Here is a 19,515-nt window from a genome sequence, read left to right as displayed (position 1 = left end):
TATCCATGGTGATGAATGATATTTAAATACAAAAAATAAAGAGATGATCACACAGATCTTACGTGGTTCGGCACTAGGCCTACGTCCATGGGGGTTTGGAGAGGGGAGATTTCATGCTATAATAAGCTTGTTTACAGTCTCTCGTAGTCTCTAATTTCTCACTATATAAGGAAAGCTATAGAGCTATTTTATAAAGAAGAAGTCCTCTCTAGAGTTCTATGACTAAAGAAGAAGTCTCCTAATCCGAATAAGTCGAAATCGTCCCCAAAAAGAGTGTAAAATCTCAAGAGTTCAAGGGATCCCAAATCCATATGTTTCCCTCGCATTTTATTACTTGCCCTCCATTTATTTTAAGTTACTTCTATATTTTTTCTCTCATTTCATCTATACTTTAATTTTTTTTGCTTTATTGTCAAATCACTCATTTTTTTCTCTTGAGATTGTTTTTCTCTTATTCTTTGCTTACACATGCATGCCTCTCATTTCTTGTCTCTCACTTTTCTCTATTATTTGATCTTCTAGTGAGCCCCTATGGCCGTGGAAAAATCTCCTTACACATATATTCCTCCTTTTTCTCTCTTCGATTATCTAAATTGAAGATCAATTCTCGTACATACATGACCTATAAACCAAAGATCGAAGCTAGCTAGCAGCTTTTATCTATGAGCCAACAAAAAGAGAGCAATTAAGGATAATATATTATAATATGCTAACGATCATTGATTTACTGTCTTTTGAACGAACTCATGTATCCTATCCACCGTGACAAACAATTATTTTATTTTTTTCCTTTGAAGCTATTATCAGAAATTAAAGAGATTTAAGCTATAAAAATCATGAATATAAAAACTGATTTTAATAATATTTATTATTGATATACATACAGATTATCGAATAACATATCATTATTTTATATATATATATATATATATAAGAGAACATGATATAAAATTCCCATATAAAACCATAAGCCATAAGTGTAAAAGAAAAATAAATAAATAAAAATTTGCCAAACGAACAAATGAAGCGGTATAAATGGAAGGGTAAAGTTGTATTTTCAATACAATAATAACAACAATAACGACAGCAGAGGAAATAACGTTCACACATTAATGCAGGGCCAACAACTAACATATTAATTCACTTTCCAGAAGTACTCGACGATTCAGACACAAACACACGTACAAGTCCAGTTCTCTAATCTACATGGCGGCCATGAGTTGATGACCTTTCGAGTTGATGGCACGTAACATCAACTGCTCCACAAATTCATTAATACGCTTGTCAGAGCTCCCTCCTTCACTGACTGATTTTTTAGCCAACTCACTCCATTTCCTAGCATTTTTCTTAATCTCATGGCTTCTCTCTCCCTCCATTACCACCTTCAAACACATTACAAATTCTTCTTTTCTCACGACTCCCTTCTCATCCTCCTTGGCTCTGAGCCCCACCCCCCAAATCTCCCCCACAAACTTGGCATCAGTCAATTGGTCAGCCCACTGAGGCACTCCCACCATCGGCACTCCAAGGCTAAGCCCTTCGAGGGTTGAGTTCCACCCACAGTGTGTTACAAAGCAACCTACGGCTTGGTGCGCCAGCATTTCTAGTTGGTTGCACCATGTCACCAGCAAACCCTTTTCTTTTGCTGTGTACTCGACGAACCCTTCAGGTAATTTAGATTGCTCCGATTCTTTCACGACCCAGAGGAAATGCGAGCTACACTCCTGCAGGCCCCGAGCTATCTCCTCCATCTGTTCTGCTGTCAAGGAGACCATGCTTCCGAAGGAGACATAAACTACTGACCTAGGTGGCTTTGTTTCTAGCCATTTGATGCACTCTTTGCTCAGTGGCTCCCACAGACTTGCACCGTATCCTTTATCATCTTCAATTCTCCCATCCAAATAAGCCGATGGAGCCATTGGACCAATCAACTTTGCTGGCCACAGCTCTGATATGCTTTCCGCCGCCTTTTTGAACACATGGTAACAAAAAAACATCAGGGGCGCGCTCGGAGATAAGATCAGTTAAATTAACTTAAAAGTTGTACGTATAGCTAATCCAAAAATACGTCAAGCATGGACTTTATGTTTAATGACTACGACATTCAATAGATCATAGAATCTGCATAAGTTCTAAGACTAATCATGGAAGATGTACTTGACGATACGTAATCACATAAATACCTCGCCTTCTAATTCTTCGAAACTGTTGCAAAATATCCAATCAGCCATGTGCAAGTTGGAATACTGATTCAATTTCATGGCCATGTAGGCTGGGTAACTTTCTGGAAACTTAAGAAAACTTGGCAGGTCAGCCAAGTTCAAAGGAGGAAGGCCAGGAACCAACAAAGGTTCGTTTTCCAGATTTACCGGCAGGGAAAGGATGCCCAGGTGTTTGAGACAGAATATATGGCATACAGTGGCCGAATTGGTGAAGAAGGAGGCCCCGTAAATACCATGTTGCTTAGCAACATCAAGCGCCCATGGCAGAAACGAATCATAAACAACACAAGTGACAGGAGAGCTCGATTCTTGGTATTTATGAATGAGTTCAGATAGGGTTCTTGAGCCATTCGCCTTGAATGACTTTAGATATAGGTCCTCGTTTTGCGCCTGCGCAAAGCCACCCACGTCGAAGCCATCGGAAATGGGCTCGACGCCGACGTTTGGTGCACAGATAGACTTGGTTGTATAGCACGTTGTAGCTAAGGTGGCCAGGACTCCTTTGGAGGCTAATCGTTTTGCAAATTGGAGGACAGGGTTGATATGGCCTTGGCTCGGATATGGGATCAGTACAACGTGACCCGCATACTCTTTCTCCTCCATATCTTTTTGTTCCTCTACAGTTATAGTGTTTGCTAATTCTGAACTACTGTCTTTCTTCTTTAAAGGCAAGACCGAGAGAGAGGGCGAGAGAGAGAGGGCTCCGTGGAAGCAAGCTTACGTGTAGTTTGATTTATAATTTAATTTGTTTTATATATTAATAAATCACAACTATAACTTCCATTCATTAATAAATAAAAAAATTATTTTTATGAAAAAGACGATCATGGCCTTAAACTTCGTGAGATTTGTTGACATAAATATCCTTGGTAGGAAATTAAAAAAATCGATATATCAAAATAAGAATAATAACTTTTAAAACTTATTCAAAATTTTGAAAAAATAAAACTTAGAATTATTTTTTGAAAAATTAAAAAACCATGAATATTTTTTCCAAGCAAAACAATTAAAAAAAGGAAATATGTATACCCTTATTAGAAAAAAAAATACTTTTCAATTGTTTTATAAAAAAGGAGATTGATATTTTAATTTTTTTTTTCTAGTTCAAAAGGATATTTAATTTGTTTTTGAAGATTTGTGCTTTTTGGGCATTCCATACAGATATCTTATAAAATTAAAAATATAAAATCAGATGAGTTCATGCTAGATCTATTTTAAAATAAAAATTATTTTTAACTCATCAAATATTCATGTTAATTTATAAATTTATTTTTAGTAAATTTCATTGTAACTAAAATATATATACACATGTTAGATAGATCATCATAACAACATTAAAGTATGAATAATGATACTCTCAACCCTCCAAACTCTTGCCAGGAGTTATCCTTAACATTTATTTTTAATAATGTTGTAATTTGATTTTAAAAAATAATATTTGAAAGTGTTAAAAAATACATATAAAAAAAAGTTAAAAAAATACACTAAAATAAGTAGCGGTAGCTCCCAGCGGTAGCTGTAACCTCTAATGCTTTATTTTTCTGTTTTTTATAATCTTTTAAAGAAAATAATGCTCTCATTATTGGTTTTTATCGTTTAGTGTTATCGTTAAATTTTTTTTTATTTTTTTATTTTTTATTTTACTTAGTGATTAAAGAATTATTTTTTAATAATATTATGATTTTTTTATTTCTTTTAAATATTAAAAATATATATGTAAAAAAAATATTAAAACAAAAAGATCAATTATATGTGACGGTAGCGGTGGACGTAGGAATGTCCGTGACCGGCAATCGTCCACCGCTCCCAGCTGGAATCCTCTACCAAATGGAGGTAGATTGACTTTGTGGCTACTTTTGATTCATGATTCGTACTGTTTGATTCGTTGTGCTCGGTAGGGACCACTGCTAGGTTTTGTCTTTAATAATTGAGTCCTGCTGTTCATTTCGAATTTGGAATGCAAAAAATGTTTTAAAGTGAGTAATATTTTTTTTTATGTATTTTTTTAATTATTATAAAATTTTTTAAAAAAATAAAAAATTTATCATATTATTAAAAAAATATTTTTTTAATCATTCGATTAAAAAAAAAAAAAACAAATTCCGGGACATTTTTTAAGTCCCGAATTTATTTCTCTTAATAATTTCTCAATACGGACTCCATTTTCTTCCACTCCGCTTAACGTGCTTTTCCTCGCATGACCTGCGCCACACAAAACACTTTTCGGAAATGTTGGTCTTTTAAAAGTAAAATTAAAGTATAATTTTAATGAATGTAAGATAAATTTAATTTTTAATTATTTTATTTACATAAATTTTTATATTAAAATAATTATTTTTTTATTATATAATAATAAAATAATATAAGATGAATTTAATTTTAATTATTTATATTAAATATCTATATTGAATTATTTATTTATTTATTATTATATAATAATGAGTAATTAATAATAATAAAATTTTTATTTTTTTATATTTTATTATTTTAAATATTATATATTAATTAATAAATATATTCTAATTAAATTATAGATTAAAAAATTATATATTTTCAATTATCCTTCTATAATTTCAAAAGGCGAAACGATAAAAAGAAGTAGAGAAGTGAAAAGCGGAAAAATAAATTCGAGGGAAAGAAAGCGGTTGCGTGAGAAAATGTCATGAGGAGAGAGAGAATTCTAAACAAATAATAAAATAAAATAAACATTTGCTCGTTGAACAGTTACAAGCAAATTTGAATTTAGTTTTAGAAATCAATCAACGTGACTTTACAATAGATATGGGTGTTTTATGCCATTGAAAGGGGAATCGGAACTAAATTAAACACCCATATCTATTTTTAGTGACTCTGAATTATTTGCAGCTTCTGATTCTTAGAGCACTACGAATGGTTATTGTAAAATATATATTTTTTTAAAAATATAAATAAAGATGGTTAAAAGTCTTTTTTATTAGATTATCTATTCTATTTATATTTTATATTCAGCTACAGTAAATTCTTCAGGTAAAGGTTACTGTTCATTCTTCTAAATAATTTTTTATTATTTCTATCTCATTTCATCCTCTTTTCTTTTTATCTTATTTTTATTTTAACTCTTTTATCACTTTTGCACATGCTTTATTCTCTTATCTACTTTCTAGAACTCTGTCTACAGTCCATTCAACGTTTATGTATGCAGAAGTTTTGATATTATTAATAATAAAGACATATTTTTATTTTTTTTAAGTAATTTAAAATATTACATTATATATAAAAATATATGATGCATAAAGAAATATTTGAAATACATGATGTGTAGAGAATATATTATTTAAAATAAATTAAAAAATTAAAAAATATAATATTTAAATTATATAAATAAATAAATAAATTAATATATGATGTATTATAAAAATTAATATATAAAATAAAAATAAACATATTTTAATAATATATTTTAAAAGATTGGATAAATAGGTCATAGGTATTAGGAGTTACTTCCTAACAACTAAAACAGCCCAAAATAAAAAGCTGGCCGAGCCCCACGGGCCCCTTAGCTAGTCTGGAGAGGATATACATATTGAAAATTATATAATAACAACTGGCTTACTACTAAGTATTAAATAATTATTTTTTCTTGTACTTTATACTGTTGTTAGGACAATAATTTTGAATACGGAGGAAACCTCTCGAACCCGTCTTCCTCCTTAGGGTGAGTTTGGATCCCAAACTCATCTTAATTTATTATTACAATTTTTTTAAATTCTAATATAAAATATAATAAACAATTCAACTTTTTCAAATTCCAAAACAATAATAATATTAAAAAATAATATTCTAACAATATTTTATCATCTCAACTCAACTCACTTCAACATCCAAACACAACCTAAACCTTTGTTATAGTTCTGTTACGAGCTCCTTCCCCTCCCTCCCTCCCACTTTCTCTCCCCTCGTTCTTTCTATGTAGTACTCTATTTTTATATTTGATATGTTTTACTAGTTAAATAGGGGAGAATCGCAGATCTGAAATGTTTGGCCACTATAGATGAGCACGCGCCTCCACGGAGTTGCCTAGTCGCCAATCTTCAAGCTTACTGAAGGTGGCCCCAAACAAAGAGGCGAGTTGCCCGCACTTGCGTAGGGCTGCAAATGGTCCGGTCCAACGATGGACCGAATATTTTCGGTCCATCATTTTTCCGGACCGGACCGAACCGAACACCCAAAGGGACCGGACCGGACCGGACCGGACCGATAGCTATGGGTCCGGTCCAGTTGATCCGGCCTATTTTTTTTAAAAAATAATTAATAAAAAAATTTATTTAAAATACTAAATTAAATTAAGTGACTTATTAATGTGGATTATGTAACAAACTCAATAAAAAAATATTTTATATAGTCAATGATAATGAATTAGATGAAAATTATATTATTAATTTATATAATTACTATATAATTAACTAATTGATATTATATATTTATTAATTCATAAAATATTAACAAGTGTTAATAGTATATTTAAAATTTTATATTGTTAATAGTGATAGGTTAGATAAAGATATATATAAAATATTGTTAATTTATAGAATATTAACAAGTATTAATAATATATTTAAAAATTTATATTGTTAATTGTACAATTATTATATATAAAATATATATAAAAAATATATTTTTTTTAATTTTTCATTCGGTCCGGTCCGGTCCGAAAAAATCATGGACAATGGACCGGACCGAATGTTTTCGGTCCTCTAAAATGTGGACCGGATTGGACCGGTCTAAGTCTCGGTCTCGGTCCGGTCCGGTCCGGTCTGGACCGAAACGGTCGGTCCGTTCGGTCCGACCGGACCGTTTATCACCCCTACACGTGCGGCCCAAAGTTTGCGGTTGTATTTGATGAGTGGCTTTCTTGCTCCACCAGGAGACCTCTACCATCACCACGTGCGGCTCCACTAGGGCCTATGAGTCCAGAACTTCCAAGATCGGTCGGTGATTTTCTTCCAGGGCCACCGTAGCCACCGGAGCATTGTCATTTTCTATTGTTTCATTACTTTTTCTTTGTAATTTATTTCGTGTCTTGTTTATCTTTTTAAAAAAATAAAGAATCCAAAAATTTTGTCCCTTTGGACCTTGGTCTGAACGGTGTGATGTCCCCTCTTTGCTTTAACAGTGTATGAGGTTGGTGTACCATACTCCACTTAGTCGAGGTATGGGTTTTATCATCTGGTTACTATTTCTCTGTCAGGGATAAGGATGTGTACAACGGATCCCTTAAATTTAGTTCTTTAGCGATCTGTCGTTTGGACTAGACCATATCAGTCACGATAGTGTGCTGAGGAGCTATTAACGATTGTAATTGACTTTTTTAAGTCATATTTATATGTCTTCTTTATAAATGATATGTAATCTTTTTATGAAAAAAAAAAAAAAAGAAGGACAATCATTTTGAATTAAAGTAAAAAGAAATAATTTTTTTTGGACTGTTGTTGGGACAATCATTTTGAATTAAAGTAAAAACAAATAATTTTTTTTGGACTGTTGCTAGGACAATCATTTTAAATTAAAGTAAAGAGAAATAATTTCTTAATATGAAGTTATAGATAAATTATAAATAATTGGTGATGTATCATTATCCACACAAAATATATGTACTTGAAAGAAAAACTTGCTATTCTTGGCATCTTAACAGAAAAAAAACAATAAAAAAGATCTTCACGTGAATGGCAAACTTACCGATTAATCAATTATAGGTAGCCCCACCTCAGCGCGCGTCAAAGTCCTAATTCCCATATTGAGCTACTTATTTATCGGTTTTGGAAACGGTACTGTTGTTTGTTTATTTCATGCGGAAGAAAATCCAAATTCCACACGGTCCGGGTTAGAGGTGGAAATAAAATTCGGAAAATCGGTTAACCGAATTGGATCGGATGAAATTGGTGGATTCAGTTTGGTTTGTAATGGGTTCAATCCAATACCAAATTTTAAGAATTAAAATCGGTCCTAAATTAGTTCAATTAGTATCGGTTTAAATCGAAATGAACGGGTACATAAATATATAATTTAAATTTTTATATTATATATATATAATGGATATTTGAATTTCACAATTTTAACTAAAAGATAAAGAAGAAGAAATTCAAATTTCTAAAAGGGAGATGACTCACACTCATAATAATGACTCCTAATAAGAGATAAATCCATACTTTTAAAAGGAAAATGTTTTACAAGGTAAATTGAAGTCTATCACACCAAAAAAATAACCTTTATAAATAGTCTATAAGAAGTAACAAATACTATAGGCTCGATTTTGGAGAAAAATAGTGCCTTCCCTTTCTCTGGGAGAAAGTGTGAGGCTCTAGTGCCTTTGTTGCTTCAACAAAGGTTTAAGTCTCACTTCAGTGAGTTGTTTTTGTTTGTTGTTAGTATTGTTTAATAGAAAGAAGCGATGGAGGCGGAGGACCTGGTATCACGTTGGGAAAGATTACACCTTTCCAAAGAAGAAAGTGCATGTTTCCACATCCAGCAGAATGGTTACAATGGTGAAAAAAAAGGAAAGTATTGTATCGTTGGGAAGGCTATGACAGAGAAGGGAGTGAATGGTGAAGGATTCAGAATCACAATGTCTCAAATATGGAGGTTGGATGGGTGGGTGACCTTTAAGGAGCTTGGTGATTAGTGCTTCTTGATCGAGTTTCAGAAAATGGAAGACAAAGAAAAGGTGCTGAGTGGAGGTCCATGGTTTTTTGACAGACACCTCCTCACCATGATGGAGGTGGATGAGAAAGAGTCCATTGATGGGTTGAAGTTCTGTTTTGAGACATTTTGGATACAACTACACAATCTTCCACTAATAGTCATGACAGAAGGTTTCGGTGAGCAGTTTAGCAGATGGACGTGCATGGGGAAGATGCCTTAGAGTAAGGGTGGCTGTGGACCTCAACAAACCTTTACTACAAGGGAAATGGTTAAGGCTGGATGACAAACCACACTGGATCTCATTCAAATACGAGAGGCTGCAAAACTTTTGTTTTCAGTGTGGAATTCTCAATCACAAAGGCAAAGGCTGCTCAACAGCTCGTAATACTCAGCAAGGAGATACATTGCCCCCACCTCAGTATGGTCCATGGCTTCGAGGACAGCCCAAGAACACAAACATCTTCGATAGCCGTAAATACGATGGATCAAAGGGAGGAAACAACCAATAGACGGGTCAGAAAGGGGGAGAGGGTACTATGGTCCAAAATGTGTTGGTGCACTGTACATCAGATGTCCATTCAAAAGAGGTGGTAGAGAAAATGGAGAAGATGTCAGCGGGAAAGAAGGAAGGAGGGTCACCTACAGAAGAAAACGCAGGAGAAGGAGCTACTAAGGATGCATGCATCGGGAATATGGCTAGAAGCCAGGGTGTAAGTTAATCCTCTGACCAGAAAAAGGCTATGTTTGGACAGGAGGATGCTAGGTGTTTAGAACCTGGTGGCCCTCAAGAGATCCAGGGTCTCCACGTGGGAGAGGATTTTGCAGCTAACCTATTGTCGGGGACATATAGCCCCCATGACCCTATGAGGGGTATAGGGCTTGAAAGGGGTACGAAGGAAAGTTCCAATAATGACAGCATGGTTGCAACCACTATGGGTGTAGCTTCTTCTTTCCAACATGATGAGAGAAGGATGGCCCTGGATAAACAACCTGGTGAAGATATTATAATGCCAACGGCAAAGGGTGAGGGTCTGAAGATTTTGAGGAAATGGAAAAGGAAGGCCCGGGAGAGTGAGACTAATACAAAAGGCAATAGTAAGTCAAAAATAGATGACAACCCAAAATACAATGCAAGAAATATGTATGCAAGGGGGTGTAAAAGGAGTTCAACTTTGCAGGAGGCTGTTCCAAAAAGGATTAAGAGAAGGCATATTACCACAGACATTCCAATGGTTAAGGCAGAGGCTGGTTTACAGCCCTGCCCTGACAAATGAGCATTCTAGTGTGGAACTGCCGAGGGCTTGGGAACCCTCAGACAGTTAAGGTCCTTAGGAATTTATCTAAGGAAAAGTACCCCAATTTAGTTTTCCTAGTAGAAACTAAATGCAAAAGGAACAAAATGGAGGCAGTTAGGAGGTTTTTGCAAATGGATGGGTGCTTTATAGTAGATTGTATGGGGCTTAGTGGGGGCATTGCTGTCCTCTGGAGAGATGAATGGTGTGTTAACATCATTAATTATACTAAATGGCATGTTAGTGCTCTGATCCAGGAGAAAGGAAATGGACCAACATGGCAATTCACGGGCTTTTATGGACATACTGACACAGGGAAGGGAGGCAGTAGTTGGCAATTACTTAAGATGCTAAAACCCACCACTTCCATAGCATGGTTCTGCGCTGGGGATTTCAATGAGATTCTTCATCAGAGTGATAAGATGGGTGGAGCCAGCAGACCATATAAACAGATTGAGGACTTTAGACAAGCTGTGGAATACTGTGGTCTCCATGACATTCATTCATATGGGCAAAGGTTTACTTGGTCAAATAACAGAAGTGGTAATGACTTTACAAAGGAAAAAATTGACAGAGTTTTTGGCAATAAAGAATGGAATGAGTTATATAGGCATGGTGTCTGTAATGTTCTTCTTGCCATTAGATCTGATCACTCCCCCTTGTCAGTTAGTTTACACAATGCTTCTAATGGGAGGAAGAAAAGAAGATGGTGCTTTAGATATGAGATGGCTTGGGAAATAAAGGAAGAATGTCTGAAGGTGGTGGGTGAGGCTTGGCAAAATGCTGGTATAACAAATTGTCAGGCTAAATCCTTAAGAACACAGCTTGAACTATGCCAAAAGGGTCTCATGACATGGAGGCAAACTCTTAAGAAACAAGAGGATCAAATTATAAAAAATGGGACTCTAAATATTGGGCATCTTCAGAATTATGGTACTGGTGAGCACGTGGCAGCTATGAAACAAATTCAAGAGGAGGTGGTTAATGCCATTACAGCTAATGATATAAAGTGGAAGCAAACGGCAAAGCAACACTGGCTGAAACATGGGGACAGAAACACTCAGTATTTCCACATGCAAGCAAGCCAGAGAAAGAAGATCAATGCAGTCAAAAGCATAGTGGATTCACAAGGCAGGGTTGTCACTGACCAGTCTAAAATTGGTGAGGTATTCACATGTTTTTTCTCCTCTCTATTCACTACTTCCCAACCTCTATCTATTGACCAATGTCTGCAAGAAATGGACACCAAATTAGACATGGATATGAAGGCTTGGCTTTTAAAGCCTTTCACTAGGGAGGAAATCACTGCAGCTGTTTTTTAAATGAATCCCTTGGGGTCGCCAGGCCCTGATGGTTTTCCTGCCCAATTCTACCAAAAAAACTGGGAGGTAGTGGGGGATCAAGTCTGTAATTTTGCCCTTGAATTCCTCAATCATGGTGGATCTCTCAGTGAGGTTAATGACACATTTATTACTCTTATTCCCAAAGTTCAAAGCCCCACAAGAGTAATGGATTACAGACCCATAAGCCTTTGTAATGTTTTATACAAGGTTGTGAAAAAATCTATGGCAAATAGACTGAAACACATACTGCCTCAAATCATTGCCCCTAATCAGAGTGCCTTTGTGCCTGGAAGGCTCATCTCTGATAACACCTTGGTAGCCTATGAGGTCCTCCACTCTATGAACTCTAGAATGAAAGGGAAGAAATGATTCATGGCTCTAAAATTGGACATGAGTAAAGCTTATGACAGGGTAGAGTGGAATTTCATTGAAGCAATCATGATCAAAATGGACTTTCCTGGACATTGGATCCATATCACAAAAGCTTGCCTCTCTTCTGTTTCTTATTCAATACTTGTTAATGGAGAACCTCAGAAAAAGTTTGTACCTTCGAGAGGCCTTAGACAAGGAGACCCCTTGTCCCCCTACTTGTTTATTCTTTGTGCTGAAGCCCTCTCTTCTCTCCTTAAACATGCTGAGGCATGTGGCAGTTTAACCCATGTGGCTATTGGCAGAGGTCCTGTTAAAGTAAACCACATCTTCTTTGCTGATGATAGCCTCTTGTTCTGCCAAGCCAAGTATGAGGAAATTAATTGTGTCCTCAATATCCTTGAGCTATATGAGAAAGGATCATGACAGGTTATAAACAAGGACAAGTCTGCTATTTATTTTAGCAAGAACACTGCACTGATGACCCAACAACAGATCCTGCATCTAGCAAGTGTCCAATCCACTTCCAATTTTGAGAAATACTTGGTTTTACCTTCTTTGGTGGGTAGGAAGAAGATTGCCTTTTTCCGCTCTTTAATTGATAGAACCTGGTCTCGGGTCTCTAATTGGAGGACCAAATTTCTCTCTGCAGCAGGAAAGGAAATTTTGCTCAAAAGCTGTGCTTCAAGCCATTCCCACCTATGCAATTGGGATGTTCCTTCTACCAGCTTCTATAACAAGGAAACTAAACCAGATTCTAAGGAGGTTTTGGTGGGGATTCAATGAAGACTCTTCAAAAATTCAATGGGTCAATTGGGAGCAACTTAGTGGCAGGAAGGATATGGGAGGGCTTGGATTTCGAGATCTAAGATGTTTTAACACTGCCTTACTCTCCAAACAGGGATGGAGGATCCTCCAAAATCCTACATCCCTAGTGGCACAAATTCTAAAGCAAAAGTACTTCAAACAAGGAAATCTGCTTGATGCAAAGCTTGGAACTGGGCCTTCTTTTGCATGGAGAGGAATACATGCTGGATTACCTCTGTTAAAAAAAGGCCACATTTGGAGGGTTGGAAATGGACAGTAGATTAACATCTGGCATGACAGATGGATACCCTCTTTACCTGGACAAAAAATTGTGACTCCTCGAGATGCTGACTGCTGGTGTGACAAAGTCAGTGACATTATTGATCCTCAATTGAAGATATGGCAGGAGTCTCTCATATCTGAACTATTTTCTATTCAGGAAATAGAGGGCATAAAAGCAATACCCATCAACTTAGGAGGAAGAGAAGACAAACTTATTTGGCAATTTACTCCTAATGGCAACTACACTGTTAAAAGTGGATACTATCTTGGCAAAGAATTGGAAAGAGAGCAAATAGGAGAGTCTTCAGGCAAAACAATGGACTGCCTAGTATGGAGGTCCATTTGGAAGCTCAAGGTACCCCCTGCCACCAGAATGTTTGTTTGGAGGGCATGCAGTGAAGTATTACCCACTATGGCTAACCTGAAAAGAAGAAAGGTGGTAAAGGATAGCATCTGTTTAATATGCAAGAAAGAACATGAGACTTCTGGGCATGCATTATGGGGATGTAGTGGTGCTCAAGATGTTTGGTGTCAAGGTCCAATAAAAGTGCAGAAATCCTCTTCTCATAGTGATTTTTTTTTTAATATCTGGGCAGAATTGATTGGCAAGCTTGATTCAGAGGAGTTAAATGAGGTAGTTGTTACAATGAGGCTAATATGGGCGAGAAGAAATGATGTATTACATGGGAAAGCCTTCAAACACCCTCGGGAAATCACTGCACAGGCTAGGACAGAATTGTCTCTTCATAATGAGGCTATGCAGAAGGATGTTGGTGCTAACTCTGAGAATATGACAAGGGTCCACAGATGGACTAAGCCTGCAGTAGGATGTCTGAAAGTGAATTGGGATGCAGCTATGCAAACGAGGATGGGAAGGATTGGCATCGGGGTAATTATCAGAGATCATCAAGGTCTAGTGATAGGTGCCCTTCGTGCTAACAGACCTTTGAAGGGCAATGTTTTTGATGCTGAAGCATATGGGTTACTTTTGGCTTGTGTTTTTTGTAAGGAGATTGGAGTAAGGCACATCTGTTTGGAGGGGGACTCAAAGCAGGTAGTGGACCAAATGAACCAAGACAGTCCTAACTGGAGCTTAGGTGGTTGTCTCATATCAGATGCCAAAGAGATTCTAACCTTAGCTGCTGTTTGGTCCATCTCACATGTATACCAGGAGGCTAACATGGCAGCTCACAGGCTTGCTCAAGCGGCTTACGAGTGTACTGAAGACATGTATGATATCGAGATGTGCCCATCTTGTATTTTTCAAGTGGTTTCTAAGGAAAAGAGTCAATGAGATCAGCATTTGTATCTTGGTTTTCCTTTGTAATACTGGTTTGAATTGTATGAGTTTGAAGTTGATTAATGAGATCAGTTTATTCATAAAAAAAAAAAAAGGAAGTAACAAATACTACACTTGATTTATTGGCTACTTTATACATTTACTCCTATACTATTACTGACTTCGGCATCGGAGTGTCCTCAGGGCAACCAGTGCTGCCACTTCATTTGTTGTAGGTGACCCGTGTCATTGGTGGTGTGAAACACATCCTTTACAATGACGCCATCAGTGGGATCCATACAGACTTCAACATGATTTTCACACACCAACCACCACGCAATCGCACGCAAACTGCAATTTCTTAATACAAAAAAGAAGAGGGGAGTAGGGAAATTCCACGACTCACGATAATGTATTCAAAAAATCAATATTATACATGGAGGAAGAACATAAGAAACGAATGCACTACACACGTGCATCGTGCACTGTGCATGTGTCGTGCACTCTTTACGTAGGAAGGGGTACACAACGTGCACCCATTTCCTCCACCATGCGGAAGCTGCAGCCATTGGTGACCCACTTGTGATACAGCGATGGTGGAGGCTTTCACTTGAAACTCATCGGATCAAAGTGTTGTGCACGTCGTGCACATTGTGGGCAAAGAGCAACAAGTTGCCGAAGGCCCACACACTGGCGTTCGTGCGCTTGCAAGGTGACCACCACCGACTAACCGCACCACCAGTGGTTTTTGTAGCCGGTGGGGTGGTTCCTCAATACCGGTAGCCAATTGCGTCCGACATAGCGTCGGCAGAGGATGCACGCTGTCAAAGGACCACCAAACCAGGCTTTCGTGCACTAGCAAGCCCATCGTCGACCACCACCTTGCTCGCTGGCATTGTTTGCCGTCGGGGCAGTGGTTCCCTACCCTTGGAGCTCTTCGCCATGCACCTCGCCGTTCTCGCCTATGCGCACCAAAGGAGACCACTCGGCGCCAACTATCGCTCACCATGCACCACACTGTTCTCGCCCGTGCGCACCAAAGGAGACCACTCAGCGCCAACTGTCGCTTGCCATGCACCTCACTGTTCTCGTCGTCCTACCCATATTGTGCATGGCATGCACAGTGCATGTCAGTGACTTTCCTCTCAACCTGTTGTTGCCGCAGTAGCACACCACGAAGGCTGTGCACCGTGCGAACGTTGGGAACACGACGATGAGCAACCCGAGGGAACCAGCTCAACCACCACCTGTTTCACCAGATATTAATGTCGCTGGCAAGGAGGTCTAGACACCTCATGGTGTTGCTCACCAAAGTCCCTCGCCACGTGTAGCTCGCTCAACTACTTAGACCAAAGTAGTCGCCTACAGAGTTTATTCGCCACGGAGTTTGTAAGTGCTCCTCGCCACAAATATGCATGGAAACCTCCACACCATAGATCGATACACCGGAATGGAGAGAAGGATATTCTCTGACTCACTGGATCATCAACAAAAGTTTAGAGCAGTTTTTCTACTTTTTCCCTTTTGTATTTGTTTTACTAAGATATGTGAAATAATGGGAAAACATAAGACGAATAGAGCATATACATGATGTATACTACGCATGCATGCATGCATGCCCTACTGGCCAAATTACACGTACATGCATGTCTCATGTAAAACTTACACGTACATGCATGTCTCGTGAACCCACGAACTTTCAAAAGATCCAAGCACCCAACAAATCGAAACCATAACTCCATTGCAACTGCGTTGCCAACGGAACTGTAGTCCATCTCACTGCCCCATGGCGACCAAGCTTAACGCACCAGAAGCACCTTGCCAGACTTTGGGCGTCAACTGTAGTACATCTCACTAGAAGCACCTTGCCAGATCCAAACAAGTGCAGATGATATCTCCTGGTTGTAAGTTGCGTACACAATAGGTAGCACCTCTTGGCTGGCAATGAAAGCACTTCCATTATTGCCAAACTAGAACAACACCTTGAGCAAATAACAAGAGCAACGCCTTTTGGAGAGCAAAAATTCGACAGTCTCAACCGTGCAAGATTATTACAAAAACACAAAAAGACGTACAGTTTTCCAAAGTAAAAATCATTCATCAGCAAACAATTCCAACTCCCCCAACAAACTCATCGAGAAGCCCAGTAGCTACATGCTCTGGGAATATACTCCACTGAAAGTCACCTACGTGGTGTGAAACACATCTTGGACACCACTCTAACATGTCAATTTGTCTTCAACAAAAATAGGTCGTTCAGTATTGCAGACATCCTGGACCTTCTAACTACTATCGTGGGCCGTCAAGCTAGTATCATAGGCATCCCAAGCTTTCCTCAAGGCCAGGGCATCGCGAAGGCATCGCTCATGCGTCACTAGCCTTCACCACACTTTAGCGGGATGACTCAGGTTTACAAATCTCAAACTTGTAATTTGTATTACACTTACCTATTTTGTGTTAGTCCCTCAGGACGTGGTACAATCAAAGAACCCTACGACCCACTTAGTAATCAAGAAGGGTGTGGAGGTCAAAGAACCCCCACAACCCACTCAGCAACTAGAAGAAGACCCTCACCCCTCGGCGGGTAACAAGACTCGTGCCACTTGGCGGGCAATATGACCAATACCCCTCGGCAAGCAACAAGACCAACACCCCTCGGCGAGCAACAAGACCAACACCCTAGGCTAGTAACCAGACCAACGCCTCTCAGCAAGCAACAAAACCAACATCTCCACTATGCAACCAGACAAAGGTCTCTGTGGAAAGCATATGTGGTCACTGCTTGTGTCAAGGCATGGCTACCTGCGGGCATCGCCCATGTATCAACAGCCTTCACCACACTTTAGCTGGGTGGCTCAAGTACACAAATCTCAAACTTGTAATTTGTATTACACTTACCTATTTTGTTTTTTGTGATAAATTCTTAGGACGCAATGCAATTGAACGGGCGTGGTGGTCAGAAGATCACACGACCCTCTCCAAAATTAGCCATCGAAAGCCGAATTACACACTCGCGGTGCAAACGAAAGGGCTCAGAAGACCACACGACTCTCTCTAAGGTTAGCCACCAGAAGCCAAGTTACACACTCGCGGTGCCAACGAACGGGCGTGGAGGTTAGAAGACCACACGACCCTCTCCAAAATTATCCCCCAAAAGCCGAGTTACACACTCGCGGTGCAAACGAACAGGCTTGGAGGTCAGAAGACCACACGACCCTCTCTAAGGTTAGCCACTAGAAGCCGAGTTACACACTCACGATGCAAACGAATGGGCATGGAAGTCAGAAGACCACACGACCCTCTCCAAGGTTAGCCACCAGAAGTCGAGTTACACAATCGCGGTGTAAATGAACGGGCGTGGAGATCAGAAGACCATACGACCCTCTCCAAAGTTAGTCACTAAAAGCCGAGTTACACACTCGCGGTGCAAATGAACGGGTGTGGAGGTCAAAAGACCACATGACTCTCTCCAAAGTCAGCAGGGGAGAAAGGTCAGGGACCTCCCGACCTCCCAAGAGCCTGAAAGGTGGGCAACTCTCTAGATTGCCCAACCTCTCTCTTGAGCAGAAGTACAGGCACAACATCTTCTCCAGCAAACGCCGAGTGTTTATACTTACGCCACAACTGCCTCAAGTGGTTTACCTTCGGGAACGAACCACCGAGCTCTACAACCGGCTTGAGTGGGTTACCTTCGGGAATGAGCCACCAGGCTTTACAATCGCTTCGAGCGGGTTACCTTCGGAAACGAGCCAACGAGCTCTACAACTGCCTCGAGCGAGTTACCATCAGAAACTAGCCACCAAGCTCTATAACCGCCTCTAGCGGGTAACCTTCAGGAACGCGCCACCAGGCTCTACAACCGTCTCTAGCGGGTTACTTTCAGGAACGAGCCACCAAGCTCTACAACCTACTCGAGCGGGTTACTTTTGGAAATGAGCCACCAGGCTCTACAACCGCCTCGAGCTAGCTACCTTCGGGAACTGGTCGACGAGCTCAGCAACTGCCTAAGATGGATCTAAGGGGTTGACGGGCACCCTGACCACTTAAGCGTGTGTTACTACAAATAAACAACAAAACGAGAACACCAACAAGAATTTATACCAAGGAGGTAGAAAATCTATTACTACCAACCAAAGCAAACACGATCACAACAATACGCACAAAAAACCAATCATGGAAATATGCACTCTTCGCCGACAATAAACAATCTGTCAGGCAAACATTCAGACAATTACACACTCTCTTATATCCACATCAAAACAGAAAAATGCCAACAAAAAATCACAAGACGGGGCGAAATCCTCTAAGGCCACTGAAAACAAAAAATGATCACTGAGCATAGCTACCAGAATTGCTTTTTCTGCAAGTTACCTCCATCACGGTTGACTTGAAGATTCCCAAGACAACCAAAAAGTCGAGCCACCAAAGGTTGAGCCTCGTTCACAATGCAGCCAACTGCTAGCTAACCAAAAGGAAGTGAAGACACCTACACGCACTAACTAGCATGGATCCTCAGCAGGGTAGGAGAAAACAAAAGCAATCAGGTGCCCACGAGCCAGCGGGGTAAAATACACGTAAATAGAATACAAAATATTTAATTTCCCATGTGTCAGCACAAAGAAAATTAGCAAGGTAACTGGAAGGGATATTTGAGCCCCTACAATTTGAGCTAAGAGATAAAGTCAAGAAGCGATTCAGACTCCTAAGAGAGAGATGACTCAAACTCCTAATGATGACTCAGATTCCTAATAAGAGATAGACTCAGATTCATAAAAGAAAAAGGTTTCGCAAGGCAAATTAGACTTTATCACTCCAAGGAAATCACCTCTATAAATAGCCTACAGGAAGTTACAAATACTACACTTGATTTATTGGCTACTTTATTAATTTACTCTTATACTATTACTGACTTAGGTATCAGAGTGTCCCCAGGGCAACCTGTGCCGCCCTTTCATTTGTTGCAGGTGACCCGTGTGGTTGGTGGTGTGAAACACGTCATTTAGAATATATATATATATATATATGTTATATGCTAAATTACAAATTAGAATAAAATAAAGTTTTGATTTTATTATTTAAGTATATTTATTATATAATATAACATTTTATATAAGCTAGACACTAGTTATACTATGCTAGTATAATTACACACTAATATTCTATTTTAATCTTCTTATTCAAGTTTATTAATTTCACTAATAAGTTAGACGCTACTTATCTATACTAATGTAATTAAACACTAA

The 19,515-nt window shown here is 38.7% G+C and overlaps 1 protein-coding gene across 1 annotated transcript; it reads right to left on the bottom strand.

The window, feature by feature from the left end:
• Positions 1–1,113: 1,113 nt before the first annotated feature.
• LOC108993813 (UDP-glycosyltransferase 74B1) lies at positions 1,114–2,902 on the bottom strand. Its single transcript, XM_018968848.2, has 2 exons — positions 2,184–2,902; positions 1,114–1,967 (listed from the first exon to the last, which is right to left on the bottom strand). The coding sequence occupies exons 1-2, from the start codon at positions 2,823–2,825 to the stop codon at positions 1,203–1,205; spliced, it is 1,407 nt and encodes a 468-aa protein (XP_018824393.2). The 5' UTR covers positions 2,826–2,902; the 3' UTR covers positions 1,114–1,202.
• Positions 2,903–19,515: the final 16,613 nt, after the last annotated feature.

This window comes from Juglans regia, chromosome 13 (assembly GCF_001411555.2).
Source record: "Juglans regia cultivar Chandler chromosome 13, Walnut 2.0, whole genome shotgun sequence".
NCBI lineage: Eukaryota > Viridiplantae > Streptophyta > Magnoliopsida > Fagales > Juglandaceae > Juglans > Juglans regia.
This window is presented reverse-complemented; position numbering and strand designations above follow the sequence as displayed.